Source organism: Dermacentor silvarum, chromosome 7, assembly GCF_013339745.2.
Source record: "Dermacentor silvarum isolate Dsil-2018 chromosome 7, BIME_Dsil_1.4, whole genome shotgun sequence".
Classification (NCBI taxonomy): domain Eukaryota; kingdom Metazoa; phylum Arthropoda; class Arachnida; order Ixodida; family Ixodidae; genus Dermacentor; species Dermacentor silvarum.
In genome coordinates, this window is record NC_051160.1 from 67,556,341 (window position 1) to 67,576,495 (window position 20,155).

The 20,155-nt window shown below is 47.7% G+C and overlaps 1 protein-coding gene across 1 annotated transcript in view; it reads left to right on the plus strand.

Annotated features, from left to right (window-relative positions):
* The window catches only part of LOC125946789 (protein Skeletor, isoforms B/C-like), a 35,433-nt gene that overhangs the window by 14,894 nt on the left and 384 nt on the right, over window positions 1–20,155 (plus strand). The window contains exons 5-9 of the mRNA XM_049670799.1: window positions 2,594–2,762; window positions 3,054–3,129; window positions 8,101–8,330; window positions 11,391–11,468; window positions 16,658–16,709. Coding sequence (XP_049526756.1) covers window positions 2,594–2,762; window positions 3,054–3,129; window positions 8,101–8,330; window positions 11,391–11,468; window positions 16,658–16,686 — 582 coding nt within the window. The 3' untranslated portion in view covers window positions 16,687–16,709. The remainder of the gene's footprint in view (window positions 1–2,593; window positions 2,763–3,053; window positions 3,130–8,100; window positions 8,331–11,390; window positions 11,469–16,657; window positions 16,710–20,155) is intronic.

The following is a 20,155-nucleotide window of genomic DNA, read 5'->3' on the forward strand; positions in this document are numbered from 1 at the left end:
TCCACTCACCTTCACCTTCCTGGCATGACGTCACTGTTCAAAGTGCGTAATCCTTATGTTATCCTGGATATTTTCGTTCAACGAAGCTCATTAGGTGTTTTATTCTAATAACGTTTGGTTCAACCAAAGCACGGTAGTGTAAACGTGAATGTCGCAATGCCCCGCCATGCTCTTACGCTGCCCTTATGGATGGTGTCCAAATCCCTCTGAGTAACACAATCGCATAGCTTAGGCTATGCTTTTGCGGGCTGCATGAGCCGGAAATGATTTCAGAGCCGGATTACCATCATAGCCGATATGTTTCAACATCACCTGTTCCGAAATGCGTGGTTAGGTATTTCATTGCATGCATACATGGTATGCATGCGGAATCTGCGGAGTACAACCAACCTACCTCTCTACATGGCTTTCATAGATTATGAAAAGGCATTTGATTCAGTGGAGATACCAGCAGTCATAGAGGCATTGCGTAATCAAGGAGAACAGGAGGCATACGTGAATATCTTGGCAAACATCTACAAGGATTCCACAGCTACCTTGGTTCTCCACAAGAAACGTAGAAGGTTACCTATCAAGAAAGGGGTCAGGCAAGGAGTCACAATCTCTGCAATGCTATTCACTGCATGCTTAGAAGAAGTATTCAAGCTCTTAGACTGGGAAGGCTTAGGAGTGAGGATCAACGGCGAATATCTCAGCAACCTTCGGTTTGCAGATGACATTGTCCTATTCAGCAACAATGGAGACGAATTACAGCAAATTATTGAGGACCTTAATCGAAAAAGTGTAAGAATTGGGTTGAAGATGAATATGCAGAAGATAAAGATAATGTTCCATAGCCTGGCAAGGGAACAATAATTCAGGATCGCCAGTCAGCCTCTAGAGTCTGTGAAGGAGTACGTTTATCTAGGTCAATTACTCACAGGGGGCCCTGCTCACGAGAAAGCAATTTACAGAAGAATAAAATTGGGTTGGAGTGCATACGGCAGGCATTGCCAAATCCTGACTGGGAGCTTACCACTGTCGTTGAAAAGAAAAGTGTACAATCATTGCATTCTACCGGTGCTAACATATGGGGCAGAAACTTGGAGGTTAACAAAGAAGCTCGAGAACAATTTAAGGACCGCACAAAGAGCGATGGAACAAAAAATCTTAGGACTAACGTTAAGAGGCAGGAAGAGAGCGGTGTGGATCAGAAAACAAACGGGGATAGTCGATATTCTAGTTGACATTAAGCGGAAGTAATGGAGCTGGGCAGGCCATGTAATGTGTAGGACAGATAACCGGTGGACCATTAGGGTTACAGAATGGATACCAAGAGAAGGGAAGCGCAGTCGAGGTCGACAGAAAACCATATGGGATGATGAAATTAGGAAATTTGCAGGCGCAAGTTGGAATACGCTAGCGCAAGACAGGGGTAATTGGAGATCGCAGGGAGAGGCCTTCGTCCTGTTGTGGACAAAAAAAAATATTGCTGATGATGATGATGATGATGATGATGATGATGATGATGATGATGATGATGATACATGGTATATAGTACCTCTGCCTTATATCTTCCTCAGATCCGAAGACAGCTGAGGCGGACGTAATATCGCTTCTCAAGTCCGTTCCTATTCCCGGCTGAACTGTTACAAACAAGAGAGCCCCACTGGTGATGTTTGAAACATGGCGGCCATGACGTGTTTCCACCTCCGAAATCACTTCAGGTGCTGGCAAACAAACAGCAAACGCATGTGCTCTGAGATTCGTTTCGCTTGCTCAGAGGATTTGAACGCGACCTACTTTTTTGTCAAAATACCGCGCTTGGGTGCTGCACCTCCGTGCATACGTGGAGTCACCGTCTCCTCGATCATGCTTGTTGACGTAGAAACCGTTTTGCTTTGCCTAAATGCGGAGATAGAGTTGGAGCAGTTTGTGCTGGGTCGGCACGTTGGCTGCTGAGTCATGTATGGTCCTGTATCACACGATTCAAAACGCGCTATATGGGTGCTTTTGTGTTCTGCGTGATGACACAAAGGATTTGATTAAAGTGGTGTAGATTTGATCAAGACATGATCAAACCATTTCGCTAGTGTTTCGCATGCATCCGGTTTCATTATCCGGCAGGAATAATTTGCCTAGTCGCTTCGGAATTAGTTGTGGAAATGATTCAAGGAAACGCTCAAAATAATGTACAAGTGGCCTGAGAAGGATATAGGTGTTTTACAGTCTTTTCTTGTGCTTCCGCTCCTGTTCTTTGGCGCACGCCATGTCGAGCCACGAGTTATGCGCTGTCTGATTGTCTGTTGTATACGGCGTACGAATATTGCGTTGCAGATAACAACAAGAGGTTCCCTTTCTGATATCTCTCCACTGCTGTGTACGGCTCGTCAACACATGGCGCGTATGGCCGGGGTCGTCGTAATAAGTGGTTCTCGAATCAACGCACCAGCGACGTCTTCCTCCGCGTCGCAGAAACAGATCTCGAAGGCTGTGCGTTTCTTGGCTGCACGCGGCGGATGCGATTGCAGGAGCCGGAAGCACTTCGTGCACCGCCGTGTTGTAAACAATATCTATTGCAACGCGGTATTGGGCGGGGGGGTCTGCCGCGCAGGCCGACTTCGGCAACGTGGAGATACCGAGCACCCTCGTGCTGCCGAAGGAGCAGAGCCTGGGCAAGCTCAACGCCAAGAAGCCGAATACCATGGCAACTGAGGTCATCCTCAAGGACAGTGCCACCATGCTGATTAAGGAGTTGGATTACGACGGCACCTGCGCCGGCTGTGAGTATTTAGTCCAGCTGAAACGTGGCCTCTGAGATCTGGAGGCGCGCGATGCAGCCGCCGAATCTCGGAGGCTGTGGTTCCGAAATGCACGCATATGGTTACAACAAAAACAAAACAAAATAAAACACAGTGACCTTTTTTGATCCCCTTAACTCAATTACTGCGAACATGATATGTGAAACGCGAAGTGAGTGTGCTAACTATACGAGTACATAGTCTTAGTCACCCGTTGGTCGAATCGAACCACCTAATGACCAGAGTGTTCTTTTTAATTTCTTTTTAATGCAGCCGCTTTCTTCGTGGCAGCGCCCGACGCCACCACCCCACCGGATAAGATGACCAAATTGGAATACGACAGCGGAAAGTAAGTGGCGCTTTCGCTTTGTCCCTTGACTGCTCATGTCTGTCTTGACTGATTACATGCGCCTGGGTAGTGACCCCGACACCACCTCGATGGGAAGCTTCAGCACGCATTTTTTTACCGGGAAAGCAGTGAGTTCCTCGTAACTAAGTTTGCCGTGTGCGTTCGTTCCGTTACGCCGAGGAGGGCCATTCTCGTCATCGGCGTTAATGTTTCGTCGTCAGGTTGGCTCACCATCTCCAGCTTCAGCTCCACCATCCGCGACGGCCACCACAGGGATTCGAACCCGCGTCACGACTGCAATGTGCATTTCAATGTCGGGCGCGCTACACAGTGCGTTGCCATGCAATGATGGACAATAATTGCAACGTCTTGTGCGCCCACAGCCTCTGAGAACCATGGCTTCTGTGCATGTACTTCGGAGGCCAGAACCAGCAATGCTGTAGGCGATGAAGTGGGCATTACGTGCATCGCATAACCATTGTCCTTGGCAAGATGGCGGTGTGGTGGCGCGCAATTTCTCGCTAGTAAAAACAGCATCGACAGCACAAAGGTAACGTACATAAGGTTATGATGACCACCTGCAACATGGCACATACTCACAATAGAGTATACGCCCACAATCAGGCAGTTCGGGGAAACGATGTCGAAAGCGTCGACGGCATCAATTTCAACAGCGCTCATCGCAACAATAACGCGTCGGGAGGTTTTTTTTTTTTTATTCCGATAGCAATTATATGGACTCTCCAAAGCGGATTTCTGCCGTCGGCGTCGCCGTGAGGTTCCGTATGACGTCAACGGCGATGAAATCGTCGCCGCGCTCCGGACGCTGTAGTGCGAGTGAAAAGGCGCTAGGGATGCGCGCTTTCACGGGGAGCGAACGCACGTCGGAGAGCAAACACGCCTTCTGCGCCGTGCTCCCTGAAGGGCTGCTGAATTAAGCGCCTCTTTCCTCCTTTACAATCACCATATATAGAGAGGAAACGCGACTTCATCCGTCGCCCGAAAGGCCGTGGGGGGGGGGGGGGGGGGAGGGAGGGAGGGGAGGCGACGTTTAGCTGCGGCACCAAATGCGTATTTATATGAAAACGTTGTGAGGCGAGAATGTGGGTAAGCTTTCCGACGCTGCTCGAGAGTGTCCCATTCTGATTTCGTCGAAACCGCCGAGCCGCCCCCAGAGGCACCGGCAACAGTCACCAACACCGCGCGCGTTCGGTGCGAACGCGGGCAAAACGCCGACGGCGTCGACAACAGTTCTGCGCGTTGCTGGTGCTGCTGCATGTCCAAGTTTATACAGCTGATAAAACTATACTATCCTTACTCCGTATAGCTCTCTACTAATTTGTTATCGCAATTGATGCTTCGCCTTTCGGGTAAAACTGCGACAACTTTTTTTTTTTTTTACACAGTAGCTAGCTCACAGCATTCACAGCCGCCAAGTGCCTTAGAGCAGCAAAAAAGATTTGACCTCAGAGTTTCCTATCCCTAGCCGGAACCTTCACAACGACTCATGGAGCTTGAAAAGCAAGAAGCGTTCATCACACCAATTGCTTCAACACCGGCGGCTTAAACAATGATTTGTACAAACACTTAATTTCGAAAACGGTGTAAGGAAACTTCATATTTAAAGGTAATCTCAAGTCCCACGCTGCCGACACGCTGGACAATTAGGTGTTTGGAGGCTATCCTACGGAATGATGGAAACGTAAAATATGACTGTTTTACACAAGTTATCCAAACGTGTGACACGGTAGAGAAGGAAACCACACCATAACGCACAAAATGAACGAAAAACAAAGTGATGCGTCCATATTATCTGAATCAAATATATCCATATATTTAAAATATTTAACAGTTTTCTAATACAAAAATTCAATAAGCTTTTTGTCAACCAGCTGCGAACAGGAAGTTCCATAAAACTATACATTCTAGCTAAACAAATATAGCCTGCATGCTTAGTTGTGGGGAGTGTGAGAGCGCTAAAGTCTTCCATTTATGCGTATTTCGAATTCTACAAATGGCACACTTTATCGTCAAATAACAGCACGTAAAATGTAAGCGAGGAACGCGAAAGAGACATACAGCGCTCTTCTACGTTTGTCCCTTGTTTGTGATGCGCGAGTGTTTGATGATCATGAATAACTAACAGGCCAGAATTTCAGCTCTAGTGTAAATATTATACTTTTCTGTAATTTTATTTCCAATTCTTAGTTTAATACATTATTTTACGAACGCTGCCACCCCAACAAAAGCCCTAGAACCACTAACTTCTTGCATTTACTTGAAAAAAAAAGCAGGCAAGCGAAAATAGGATGGTGGTCTTCACTGAGAGACAATGACGCTGTTGCAGTAAATAAGCTCAGAGATGAATGAATCGCTAAAGTCTGCTGTCTATTTTAGAGCCCAGCTCTCAAGCGCTGCGGCGAGCGTCGGCGTCGGCGTAACTGAGCGATCGAGCACAGCGAAAGATTAAAGCGAACGCGGTGTGCAGCGTGACAAGAAAAAAATTTGGGCAGCTTGCATTAGTGGTGTAAGGCTGGAGTAAACAGCGGAGCTGGTGATCGACCTAGCTTCTTCCAGGTTTTACTAGGCTTGGCTAAATTTTGCTAGGAAATGCTAAGTGCTGCTAGGCACGGTATTCCGAATCGGCTCGGCGCCAACGAGCAGATTCTCGCTTGGCCGCGCAAGCGCTTCAAGATGATTGGCTTCTTCTTCGGGTGTCTGGCTCTTCTTTGGTCGTCCCATGTCAAGGCTACGTGTACTCGCCACAGAGTCAACGAGAGTTCTGCCGCCGTCGCGGCGGCTCCGAGCTTTATCTCCCCGGTGACGTCACTGTCAAGCTGCGCCTCCACACATGCCGGGGCGTGGGTGGTCGAAACCTGGCGAGGCGCCGCCAGAGGCGCCTGCTGCAGTCACGTACGCCGCGCGCGTTCGGCGCGAACGCGGGGAAACGGGGAAACGTGGACAGCGTCGGCATCAGCTCTGTTCGTTGCCTCCTTTGTGCTGCTACAATTTCTTTTTTCTATCTCTATCTCTCTCTCTGGCTCTCATTTTCTATTTCTCTCTCCCGAGCATCGCGCACGCTGCGCGCATGCTCTCCTTCTCTCTCCTTAACGCCCCATGTCAAGGCAACATATGCACCGCACGGAGAGGAGGTGAAGCACACGCCGCTCCGCTAGCTGGTTGCTAGGCAACGCGTGGTGACGTCATCGCCAGGAGCAGTCTTTCTTCGCACTACGCGGCGCAACCAAGAGCTTTAACAGCTCCTCCGCTGTTAAAGCTCTTAGCTTAAAGCTTTACGTTTAACAGCTCCTCTGTTAAAACGTAGCTCCACGCAATACTTGCGACGACCGCTACGAGATGGCGCCACAGGAGCGCGCCGTCTATGCATCCACGGCACCGCCGGCGCCGGCGGAGTGGGGGTAACAAAACAAGAACCAGAAAGCTCTACTTCTTCCGCAGCAGTGGCGGCGCCGCCCGAGTGGGAGAAAGAACAGAAAACACCCAGAAATGTCGCCTTCTGGCATAGCGTTCGCCGCAAGCTTTTCCCGGTAAAGATTACGGCTACATAAGCTGCAGTTGCCGTGAAGCGGAAACAGCGTGGCCGGTTTATATAGTATAGCGCCGCGCGTCGCGGCTCTGCCAGTCGGTGCGATCATCGGTGCTACGCCTCAATATATCGCGAAAAGAAAATACGCACAGAGCTGCGCTCAAATTTCGCAATACGGAGTATCGCAATCGTCAGTGAATTTTCATCTCGAGAGGCTCTTATCTGCTTCCCCGCGCCGTTGCAGTGCTTGTCTTTCTGCCTCTTCGCGCCGTTTCACGCGCTCGAGAGAGAGAGAGAGAGAGAGAGAGAGAGTGAGTGAGTGAGTGAGTGAGTGAGTGAGTGAGTGAGTGAGTGAGTGAGTGAGTGAGTGTGTGTGTGTGTGTGTGTGTGTGTGTGTGTGTGTGTGTGTGTGTGTGTGTGTGTGTGTGTGTGTGTGTGTGTGTGTGTGTGTGTGTGTGTGTGTGTGTGTGTGTGTGTGTGTGTGTGTGTGTGTGTGTGTGTGTGTGTGTGTGTGTGTGTGTGTGTGTGTGTGTGTGTGTGTGTGTGTGTGTGTGTGTGTGTGTGTGTGTGTGTGTATGTGTGTGTGTGCGTGTCTTTCTACGTTGCTGTCAGGAAGGTATCCTCATCTATGACAGGAAAGTATATAGAGATATATTGTATATTGACGTTGCCAGGCCTGCACAAACGGCGCAGAGGCGGAAAAGTGTCGATTTCCACCTCGCAGGTGGCGGGACAGCATTGAACTCAGTTGATCAACGTAACTGCTGTGGCGCCATCTGCTAGGTGGACATGGGCACACTTCCCGCCTCGCGTTGCGTCTGTCTAGGCCTAGCAGTAACAGAATCCGCAATTGGCCTCGGTAATGACAAAACAACGCTTATACTTTGTCCTCAGCGTGAGAAGACGATAAGTGCATGATTGCCGATTTTACCATTTATTTCTTGGTGTCATGTCTGAGAGTAACACCGGAGAATTGGATTGAGATGGGCAGGACGTTCTGTTACACAGTCACAACAACCGGTAACAACCGTCCTATTATGTTTACTGGAGCCCGTTAAAGTCCGGGTGTGCGCGGTTGTGGCATCCGCGGTATCGGTAACGGTCTGGCGGCAAGCTTAATGCGGTCTGGCACTAATTTGATTAGCATTGAAGCACACCGTATTGCCACAGGCGAAATGCGCCATGCATGCGGCGTGCACTAGTAAGCCCCCCCCTTATTTGTCTTATTTCTTCGTTCGCTAAACAACCGATCATTATGTACTTTACTTGTTCATAAAAGTGTAAAAGTTCAAAACTGAAGCACCTCCAACGTGTCCGAAGTGGTTTGGCGGCATCGCCCAGCTCCACCACCGGTTGCGCTACATTCCCATTTCCCGATCGCTCTATGATGACCTCTAGTGACGCCTTTCCTCGTGCGTGCCCAGGACGACCAAGTTGGATCGCTACACTAAGAAAGACGTGACAGTCACGCTCCCCGCTGACCACCACTGGAACGAGTTCGGGTGGTTCTCGGTGTACTGCATGGACACCAAGGAGAGTCACGCCGACATCGCCATCACCAAGACGTTGGCCGAGTCGCTGCCTGTCCACATCGCTGCGCCTCCGCCGAAGCCTGCTGACGCTCCCAAGGACCCCACGTCCAAGGACGATGCAGGTATTTTCGTCAGGCTCTGAAAACTCGCTAGAGTTTCCAGCACCACTAATTCGCGAGTCGATCAATGACATTAACAGATATATGCCGGGTGATCTCGCTTTTGATTCTCTTTTTTTTATCTAGCAAGTGTTTATGACTAGGCCTCCCTTATACTTCTGGAACAAGAACTACGTCATGGGCCGACATGGAAGCGCCCACCTAGCTTCATCATCACCATCAGTCTATATTTATGTCCACTGCAGGACCAAGGCCTCTCCCTGCGATCTCCAATTACCTCTGCCTTGCGCTAACTGATTGCCTAATTTCATCACCCCACCGAACAGGCCTAACAGGAAGCCATTTCCGGGCCCGTGTTCACAAAAAGCTCTCTTGCCGACCAATTATGTTGCTCGACATAGGATTAGCGAACGCGGCCGGCCACTAGCAAGGATCACTTAAGGAACAAAAACATTTATGAATTCTGCCCGTGATACGCTTACTTCTTAGCGGGAAGTGAGTGGTGCTGTACAATTTTTTTTTTCACCTTCATCGTACCAAGGCAGCAAAGTTCGGGAATTATCCCGGCAGCCTTCTTGAGAATGGTTCTCGATATCGAGGCATGAAGGCCTAGCGGCGTAACACAAAGGCTGCTTGCCATGTCACTGACTTCGATTGCAGCATACGTGATCATTACGTTCTTATTAGTTCACGGTACCTCGCGACTTGGGGAAACATTGGAACATTCTCAGGCATACAGAAACGCACGAACGCACTAAAACGCGCATTTTTTAGTAGATGCTATAACTCGAAGTGAGCGAGGACGCAACGAATTTTCTGCGGAAGTAACCTAACATACATTCGCATTATTAGTTATGTAATTAGTGTGATTTTTTTCAAGATGAGGTATACAAGATGTGCACGCTAAGTACGAGTACACTTATTAAAAATCAGTGTTGCTAATGTGATATTTTGGGTGAATAATATGTTGTCGGCAAACACGCATTTGTTAATGTTTAACTTCATGTTCCATAACTGGCAGCACTCATAAACCCTGTTGATTTCAGACTGCAGGATTATTGAATGAAGTCACTGTCAATTTGTTCTTAAACAACGCAGTCATCGTCGAAAAGACTGATGAAAGACGTTATGTTTGTGGGCAAGTCATACATAAAAATTAGGAAGAGCAGAGGACCTATTACGTGGTACGCCCGAGGCAACTGAAGAATGAGAGTAGTCTGTGTTATTAGCTGTTACGGACTGAGAATGATTTCTGACTAGACCTTTCAGCCATTCAATAACTTTACTATCCCGATTAAAACTGTGTAATATAAGAAAGAGCAATTCGTGTGTTACTGCGTCAATAGCCTTTGAGAAATGTAAAGATATGCAGTCTATAAGGGACCCCTGGTCAAAAATGAAATGTAAGTCATGAATGAAACACAAAATTTTGTTTCACACGAAAAGTTTTTTTGCGGGATCAATGTTGAGCATTACACAAATGTGAATTACATTCTAGAAACTTAGAACTATGAGAGGAAGTGATGTGTTCCGTGATCTTACATGGTAGGCTGGTTATTGATACGGGTCGGTGACTATTAGCAGGGTGCTTGTCTCTGAACTTCCAGAAGGGGAGAACATTCCCTACTTCCAATCATCAGGAATACAGCCAGTTTGAAGCGTTTGCTCAAATGGTTTTGAAAAGATAATGGAACGGCGTACTTTGGTTTGGTAAAACTTTAGAATCGATGTTGACCACTTCAGTTGACGAGGATATTTTTAGGTTTTCAATTATTTTAACAATGCCTGTCGAATCAAAACAAATTGAATGAATCGGGAGTAATTCGAAAGTAGCATAGTAGCGACTACCAAAACCGGAATCTTTAAAGAATTCTGATGAAAACATAGCATTTAAGCATTCGCTGGTGATGAATTTTCTGTTCAGTGTTTTAAGAGTTATATCGCGAGTATCACTTTTGTTCACGATCTTCCAAAAATATACCAGATTGTTACTCAACATGAGAGGAAGTTTGTCATTTAAAAAATGTATCCTTTGTCAATTTTAGTGTGCTTTTTTATTATTATTGAGCATTTACACAATGATAAATCTCCCAGCATGGCAGTGAATAGCGAAACGAAACATTCATTTTCTTCTTGTTCGCTATTTTTTTCAGTAACTGGTTAAAACAAGGCGCCTGCTTATTGGAGGCTACCAGCCTTAATGAAACAAACGTTTATTTGAGGGTCGCAACTTCGTCTCTAAATAACCTCCAGTTGGTGTTAACTGACCGCTCAGAGAAGTCCCACCTGATTTTATTCATGAATGCACATAACTCGCGATTAATAGCGTCAGAGTTGGCAGCTCCGTAATCTCGGAGATGTTTTGTGTGAGTTAAATGATCCTTATCTGGTGCATTCACCGTGAAATAAAGATGGGCACGGGAACTCAGGCCTGCAGGATAATCAATAGAACTACATATATCAGGGGCAGTAGTAAGCACAAGATCTTATACACTCGAAGTAGATGACGTTATCCTGGTTGATTGGGTAACAATTTGTTTCAAGTTTAAATCATTACACAAGCTCGAAAAATGTGTACACTCTGTAGAAAACAAATTCAAGTGCGAAAAAGCAGTTGGCGGAACGATATTTGGGTAATTAAAATCACCCAAAAATACTATGGTAACGTTTGGATAACGTGTTGTGATTGAATTAATAGCATCATGAAGGTTATTAACAAAATTATTGCAGCTAGGCGGAGCACGATAACAAACAGCCAAGATCACTTTTCTAAAAGTTCGATCCATACCAGTTCCGAGTCACTAACAGTGCCAATACAAAAAGAAACAAGGTTATCTTCGACAGCAATCAAAACACCATCGCCTTTTCTTTGATCTCTGCCTTGCCGGTAAACATTAAAATGTTTACAAAATATCAGTGGATTGCCGCACACTGCTGTCTGCGTGGCATTAAACTTGCCAGTGTCGCAGCGTCACTCGCTAGGTGAACGCAGGTCCGGTTGTAACCTCTTTGCTGTCCCCTTTCTCCATGAAGTGACTTCCTCTCCCTCTCCACTTGGTGCAGGCACATTGTCGGCACTGTCAGTGCTTACCCTGAGCGTCGGCGCGCTGGTGACTGCTCTCGCCGTTCGACGATTCTTCGGTGAGTTGTCTTATTTCTTGCCAGTGGCACTGTGACCGATTTGTTTGAAGCTATGTAGAAAGATGCAGACAGTGGTGTCAGCTAGTCTATCTCCCAATGCCTTTGGCACGTTCAAGCAAATGCTTCTGTGCGACCCTGCGCGCTTAACTTTTCGCTTCTCTCTCTTATCCGTTGGCGTCCTTTCTTTTACGTTTCTTTTACTTTTTTTTTTAGAGCGCTCTCTCGCACCCTTTATTTTCTTACAAGCTGGTAGACATAAGCGACCCTAGTAATGATAATGATGACGATGATTTATTGGCATCCCCTTTGAAACGGGGCGGAGACCAATGATCACCTAGCCTGTTTGAGTTAATCAGGTAAGCTGTGCATGCTTATCAGTCTAGCATTTTGCTCCACATCTCATTAATCTTTTATCTATTCCTTATAACATTGATATTTACCTGATAAGTTACCTATGCCTGTAATGGATCCAGTCCTATTAATCTCTTCCCTGTTTTTTTTTTCTCACCAATACTCTAAACGTCGCTTGCCTATCTCGGCTGCTTGACCAGTCAGCCTGATGATGATAATGATTTTTATTTGGCATCCCCTTCAAAACGGGGCGACGACAAATTAGTTACCTAACTTGCTTGAGCTACTCAGATAATATATACGTGCATATTAGTCTAGCATATTGCCTATAATATCTCCTAGATCTTTTCTCCCTTGATTAAAACCTCTATCTCTATATTTAAAGCTAAATATTTTGACAGAATTACCTGTCTGGTTGGGAAAATTGATTAAGACTTAGAGATTAACTCCAACCAAATAAGGAAATTTACTAGCCCGACGTTTCGGAACCAATTCGGCTCCTTCTTCAGGGGGTATTCTTCGGAGGTGGCGGTGCGCCGCTTTTAAAAGGTCCATCGTAATTACGATGGACTTTTTAAAAGCGGACCTCTTTTATCTTGGACCTTTTAAAAGCGATGGACCTCTTAATCTATCTCTATATTGCACAGTTTCTCGTGCCTCTCAGGACACCGGATCCGTCAGTCCTCTTACTGCTTTTTTCTACCTTCCAAACGTACCTTGCTTATGTCTACTACTGACCAATTATGCTTCCACTTGAAAGATTGTGTGCGCTGTATGCGACCAAATTAGTCGAAAGAGGGACAATGGATTCTACACGACGATTCTGCCCCCGTGCACTCCGCGTTTTGTTGTGTATGATATTTGGGGTGCATGCGGTTCCTTCACCGAGCTCTAACACGCTCCCTACTTGTCACATTAAGACCCCTGCAACTTTTCTTTTTGTACCCCAAGTGCAAACTGGTGCTACGGGCGTGGTATCACAATTTCAAAAAAATTCCGCTTCTATTCCACCCTGTGAAAGCGGAGGCACAGCGAAGCTGTTGTCGACGTTACACTAGCGCCACCACCACAAGGCGTCGCAGCGCCGAGGTCAATGTGGAGTCCACGACCTCGTTCGCGCCCTTTCCGTTGGTGCTTAAACGCCGCGGTGCAACGTTCGCCGCGTCCGTATATGCGCTTGCGCGTGACCCGCGTTCACGAAGTGAACGTCACTGTAATTTTTTTAACAGTCTTGCCCTGATGTCGATTATGGTCGCAGTACACTCTGCACGACCGATGCCACGGACAGAGCGCCCACTCATCAAGGACCGATACATCGTGCGCACCTCGCTCGTCACGCGCGCACGCAGTTGCGCCGTATATAGTGCAGCATATGCCGTCATTCTAGTAGACCTTCCGCCTGGCGCAGGTTAATGAAGTAATCCAATTTCTCAAATTAAAACGCGTCACAAAATTTCTAAAGTACGACTTACGCACAGCCTGATGACATGATAGCATCCGATTGTAATTTTTTGAACCTACGAGAAAACATAATTCTCTTACGCGGAAACTCAAAATCGTACTAGCTCTCGAGACGAAAATTTTTCTTTATCGACGCCACGATGTACACGCATGGACGCAGAAAATTTGCCGGGGTAGCCATATGCAACCTCGTTGTCAAAGAAACGACACTGCTGCCTAAGTGCTTCCCAGAAGAGCACTTTCAAAGGGGCTTCCAGCAATGGAAGAAGAGGGGGAACCAGTGCACAGCGCCTAATGAGGCGTTTTTTGAAGGTGACCACACCCATGTATCTGAAAGTTCGTGAAATGAATATTTTTTTACCGTAGTGCACCGAACTTTTGAGACAGACCTTGTACGCTGCTTCTGGGGCACCAGTTGTTTCTGCATGGAGGGTGCAAGGTAGTACAAAACACCACTCTTAATTATTTTTTTTCCTCGATAACAGCCGTGACTGCCGTGATAATGGAGTTCACATTGTCACGATGAAGAAGACTATAGGACGGGCAAACCAAAGACGATGAGGACAATGATGCCCCGATGGCCGACGGGGCCACGCCCACCTCCGGAGCAGCAGACTCTGACTTCCATCGCGTTGTACTAGCCGAAAGATCCAGGGATCTTACGTGGTGCCGATGGAAGTGGCATGGCAGATCGGATTTTCTGGTATGAGCGCGTAGGAAACCACATTCAGTGGGGTTCAACGGTAATGATAGCGAATGAAATATTTCACCTCTGAGACACAGTCTCGTGGCAGACATCACGAGCTGAGATGAATGTAAGGAGAAGCTTCACGACCTGTTCGGAAGGCCCCTTGGTCGGCAGCTGGCAGCGAATGTAGCGCTTTCGACCTGCGCTGAAACTTCGCCATAGTATTACGGGGCGTATACTGAAGATGTGCTCGCGCTCTACTGTGAAGTCGACAACAACGTGAATGATACGGGCAACGTTGGCCACATCCTGAAGGGCATTGTAGATGACGCCTTCACCCTGCTCATCCACAAGAACTGTGACTCAGTTTGAAATCCAAGAATGTCGAAATTTTGAACAGGTGAGGAGCCGTAGCATAACGCAGCAGTTCCGCAAGCTGCCAAAGTTCAGTAGGCTGCGACATCGCCGTGTGCGGATGATTCGTCGCGAACTCGAAGTCATGCCTCCAGCAGAGCTTCTACAACCCATCGATATTCCCCATCGAACCTTTCTTTCGCGTAGCTTTCGACCTGCTCAGCGCATTTCCGATGTCAACAACCGGCAACAAATGGTTTGATGTTGCGACCAATTGCACCCCGCGCTACGCCATTACATGATTCTTGCCCACCAGTGACGCCACAGACGTTGCGGCTTTTCTCCTGCTCAGTGTTATCACGGCGATCCTTGGCAGGGCCTCATGTTTCGCTGACGTTACTTGTCTAACGTCACTGACGTCATTCTCCACACGTTCTCTACTGAGAATCAAGAAGCCACAACTTAGCATCCATGGACAAACGTCCTTGCAGAACGACCTAACAGAACGCTTACCGGCATGCTAGGCGTGTACGTTTCTGTAGACCAACAGAACTGGGACGTTGTTCTGCCATATGCCACCTTCCCTTATAATTCGTCCCACCATGACACTACTGTTGGCTACTCGCCGTTTTACCTTCTATTTGGTCGTGATCCTGTTCTGTTCCTGGAGAGAATACTTGCCTCTGGGACACAGTCGCCCACCGCGGTCGCTCGCGACGCAATTGTCATGTCAGCAAAGGCCAGTCAGACTGCCCGTGTTCGCCTCACTGCATTACAGGCTTCCCAGAAGTCACGTTGTAATAGACACAATAGAAGCCATTATTTAGCTTGAGATCATGGCGTACGTTATACAGCATGTAGGAATGGGCGATGGATGAGGATATAGTAAACCTGTTAGTTGAAAGTCGGCGCCTGATCTGGTGTTCTCGTCCTTTGCCCATTGCTCGCACGCGCTCAAACCAACCAACCTGCCTTATAAGCTTACGAGCGCTCGTGCTGAGAGTGCCAGGGGATATTAGTATGGATCATTGCAGGAGGGAAGCCGTTGAACCTCCTAAGGGGTGACCCAGCCAGATTTGGTGCTTAACTTCGTTTTTCTGGGGAGAAGTGGCGAGTACAGCGTGACTCGGCAACGTCATGCTGAAGACGTCAATTTTCGTTCCATCATACGCGATAAAGACTGCGCGCAGACATTTCCGCTGAGGCTATCGGTAGGAAGCAGTGATATATTACTGTGTGACGGCAGCTTATTCTGAGACAGAGGACTGGAAATAGTCTGAGAGCAGAGTGGTTAACCGCGATTATTGCGTGGTTTCCAGGCCTTCAACAGAGCGGCTGACCTGGTTCTGGAACACAAGTTGAAATATTTGTATAACTCAAATAATTTACTCCAATTCGAGATTGGTATGTTGGAAATTTTGGAAGGTATTGTGGACGCAGTGAGACCTAATTTTCTTAGGCAATGGATACAATGGTGACGGTAAATCACCAAATTAGTGACATACCAATCAAATATTTACGTCACCATATTACACTCATTATTACGTAAATCTTATTATTACGTGAATGTATCTTTGAGGCGCAACAAATCAACTACAAATTAACGTTAAAAAATGTGCTTCATGCTTTTTTACGTGTCCCAAGAAAAAAATTCCAGCGCCTCATTTTCTTTGTATTCAATCTGCATAAAATAACCCTAGCAGTTGCACTAACTTTTTAGGAGTTGTCATTGACTCTCACCTATGATTTAGTGACCATGTTCTGTCTGTTATGAAACAACTGCCCCAGGACTCGGGGCTGTAATTAGCGGTAGGGCTTGTTTTTTTAGAACACTTCATTATCACATTCATAACATGCATTTGTTTACAATCGTATTATATATTGTATTGAATCTTGGAGCAGCAGTTATTCTATTCCTCTGTCACCTCTCTTACCACTTCAAAAGCAAGCTATTTGCGTTATTTCTTTTGCACCTAGTCAATCGCACTCTCTCGCCTTCTGTATTGACTAAGGCATGGTACCTTTGTCCCGGCCTTGTTATTATAATCTTCGTTTATTGCTTTTCTAATTTTTTCATCACTACTTGTAGGTAGATATAATTGCACTATACGTAATGGTTAATACAAACAGTACGCGTTTTTCCTTGAACGGCAATTTACTTTTACCTACAGTACATACAAGTTATTGGAAACTAACTATTTCGTTTCCTGCTATATCAATACGAAACTACCTACCTGCCGACTTGAAAAGGTGTAATTCCCTTTCCATGCTTAAGCCCCAACTAATAGATTACCGGTTTTTTAAAAAAAACTTGTCTCACTGCTTTTCATTCCAGAGGGAAGCCAGCGTGTCAAGACCTCCTGAGGACAGCTGCTTATTTCCATGGGGTGAGTCCTCCTTCAGATGCGTTAGTGTATGGCGGACCCCTCACACGCCTTCGCGCTTCTGCCATCACCGGCTTGTGCCTGAAGCGTAATGAGCACTGAAGGGAAACGCCATGGTATGCATAAACATGACTGTCATGGCTGCGCTCATGAACTCGCGATTTCCAACTTTATTTTATTGCTTGATGCTATGTCGCCGAGTTTCCCACGAGCCGAGACGAATAAGGGAAACTAGTCACCCGAGTGGGTCTCGGTATCGTATGGTGTGACAACAGTAGTGACCCACAATAGACACCCAGCGGTGAATAATCGGGCACGAACGCGCACGTACAAATATTGCGCAGATCAAACGCACGTGTTGGAATGATTGATAGCAATACTTTCCGCGAAGCGGGTAATTTAATTCTACAAGTGTGACTGATTCGTATAAGCGTGCTTATTGTCATCATATACATTGTGTAGTCTCTTGTAATGTTTATGCATTATGCCATTCGCAAGCTCTTCCGGGGTGCACACAACAGTTCATGCGAAAGCAGACTATACAGTGCAACATCAACGCAGCGACGTCACGAAGACGAAGACAATGTTTGATGTACGCCGACGAAACAATGACGAGGAGTATGCAGAGAGAAGCGTGACGTGAAACTACAGTGATAAAGTTAACGATTATTCGTTAGCCCGTTTCATACCCGCGTCTCAGCAAAATGGAAACTGATGCGCGCACACGTTCTTTGCACGTGATATCCGATATGAAGCACGCTCGTCCCTGACAGCTATGGAGCGCACCAGCTGCCACCATACATACAAATCGTGTGGACTCCGGGGCATGAGTCCTTACGCGGCAATCAGCAGGCACACGCCTACGCCCGAGCGCATGCACACCGGGAGCCGCGAGATGACCGCGGCGAGCAGTTCCAACCAGAGCCCATACCATTAACCTACACGCACATCCTGCAACACTATCGCCTTTCACGAAGAACACTACCCCCACCGCATAATGCTCTGACGCGAGAGGAAACCGTAATATGGCGAAAACTCGAAACAAACACATATCCACATTTGAGTCTTTACCACGCCATACACCCTGCGCTGTATTCCTATAAATGTCCACACTGCGATCAATGTGCAACGCTTTACCACATGGTATGGGCTTGTGCAAGCACACCACAGCTCACACCCATAACACACCCCACCACACGGCAATGGGAGGCAGCGCCGTCCAGCTCCGACTCGACGGACCAGATCAACCTTGTTGTCACAGACCCCGTGAACGAGGCGCAGACGCCGGACCAAATTCCAAAACCGACTTATCACCTTCCGAAAATAATCCCACGAAAGCCAGGACAACTAAGAATGGGCCCTCTGGTGCGCCAGCGAACGCCGTTTGCTCTCCAAAGACCGAGTCAGAGCCCAGAGTTGTCAAAACACAACAAGATATGTTCTTCACACAAGGCAGTTACACACACACAGGTGCACACTTAGGCTAGACACAACACAATACAATTCAGATAGGTATTAACAAACACAAGAAAAATAATTCACGACAAGCGCTAAGTGTCCAATCGTATTCACCCGTGTTGGTCTTGTCAGACGATCTCGGCGTAGCTCGGGGCAAATCTCCAAGAAGGAACTTCTTCCGGAAATGCAGACGCTCGATGAACTCGTCGACTAGCTTGCCGGGGAATCCCATTCTTCCGCAGACGGTCAGTCTCCACGTTACATCTCTTTACCGGAGCGGTCTCAACTGCCTTCTGATTCTCGCACGGCGGTTATATAGCTTCCGCAGGCGTTCTCGAACTTCCTTATCGGAGTCGTGATCCCGTAGCATGGCCAAAGCCTGGGACTCTTCTAGTCTTTTCTCGTATACGTTCGACCGCCGCCGTCGGAGCGTCGTCGAGGGGGGTGATGACTCATCCCGATGGCACACGCTCACGCTACGGTGCCACCGTACTCACGCTGTAGCAATCGCTCTCTCGACTCGCCGGGTGAGAAGGTGCCTCGGCGTCCGTGCTCTCTCTCTCGTTACCATCGCGTCATCTATGCTTCTAGACGTCTAGACGCCGTTCGTCGCGTCGCTCGTTGGAAGCGTATGCGCTCTTCTCTGTTGAAGTTGCCGCGGGGCCGGCGTGTTCGTTCGCTGGCTTGCGGGACACGCGGCGCGCGCTTTGATTACGCGCTCTTTTGTGACCCTGGTCAACCGAGCGAGAAGGGCAGCCAAGGCCGCTGGACTCCTGGACTGAGGGGGCTACCCACTGCAGAGCGCAGGAGCTACCTACGCTCGCGTGCTCTTTTGATTAAAGTTTATTCTCTCTCTCTCTTCTCTCTCTCTCTCTCTCTCTCTCCCTGACAGCTAGTTTGCAATGGCACGAGAGAAATAAACGTACGATTGTGGCCCTATGGTTAGAACATTGGGCTGTTTTGCTGGCAGATCGACGTTTCGATCCCGCGGTCGGTTATTGAAGTTTTTATTTTCTGTGCGGGAGCTATGCGGCAAGACAGCAGGAGTAGCGAGCAGCAACAGCAGGAGCTGGCGCCCCATACGCAGTAGCCGCCGCAGTAGGAAGCAGCTCCCCATGGCTCCTCACCCCTTAGTGCCTTGCGCGCGACGGAAAACGGTGCGCTTCCTCCCCGCTCCCCCCCCCCCCCCCCCCTGCACGCGCGCGATCGGGCCTCCCTCGTCGGCATACCCTCGCACGCCTTCACCCACACACACAGCATATGGGGCGCGAGCGACGCTGTTATCGCCCTTGGACGTTATATGGAACATCACGGCGACGGCAGAAATTCGCCTGGAGTGTCCATATTGTTACGTAGGAAGACGCAGACGAAAAAGCTATCTACAAGTATATTTACAAGCAAATGCGTCGCACTTGGCCAAGAGGCAACAGCCCGCACTAGCCTCTAATCTTCGTCGTCGTCCTTCACACTGCTCGCCTCTTCATCATGGCAAATACTGTTCCGTAGCAATATAGTAATTGATAAAAACGTTAACGGTTCTCATCCTGCCCCCTTGAAAGCTGGCTTTTCCGCATTACCTGTGTGCGTGCAAAGAAGTCTGCGTTGGGATTGTGCAGTATAAAAAAATGATAGAATAACTGATTGGTAGATGTGATCAGAGTGCGATAGTAGATAGCCTGCGAGAATTTCAAGGTAGCGTCGCCACCTTTATTTCGCGTCTGCATCTTCTCTGGCTTGCGAAGCATCTTAAGGCTTATTTTTTTTTTTCTGGTATTGCGCAAGGGCAGGTTTTTACACATAACTTTTTTTATCTTCAGTGCACCTTTAATGTTCCCGCGTCAGCCCTTCGTGACGTCGCAGACGGGTCAATTCTTCTGACTTAAGACTGGATATATCTGCACTGTAATGAAGTTAGGAAATTTGCAGGCGCAAGTTGGAATACGCTAGCGCAAGACAGCGGTAATTGGAGATCGCAGGGAGAGGCCTTCGTC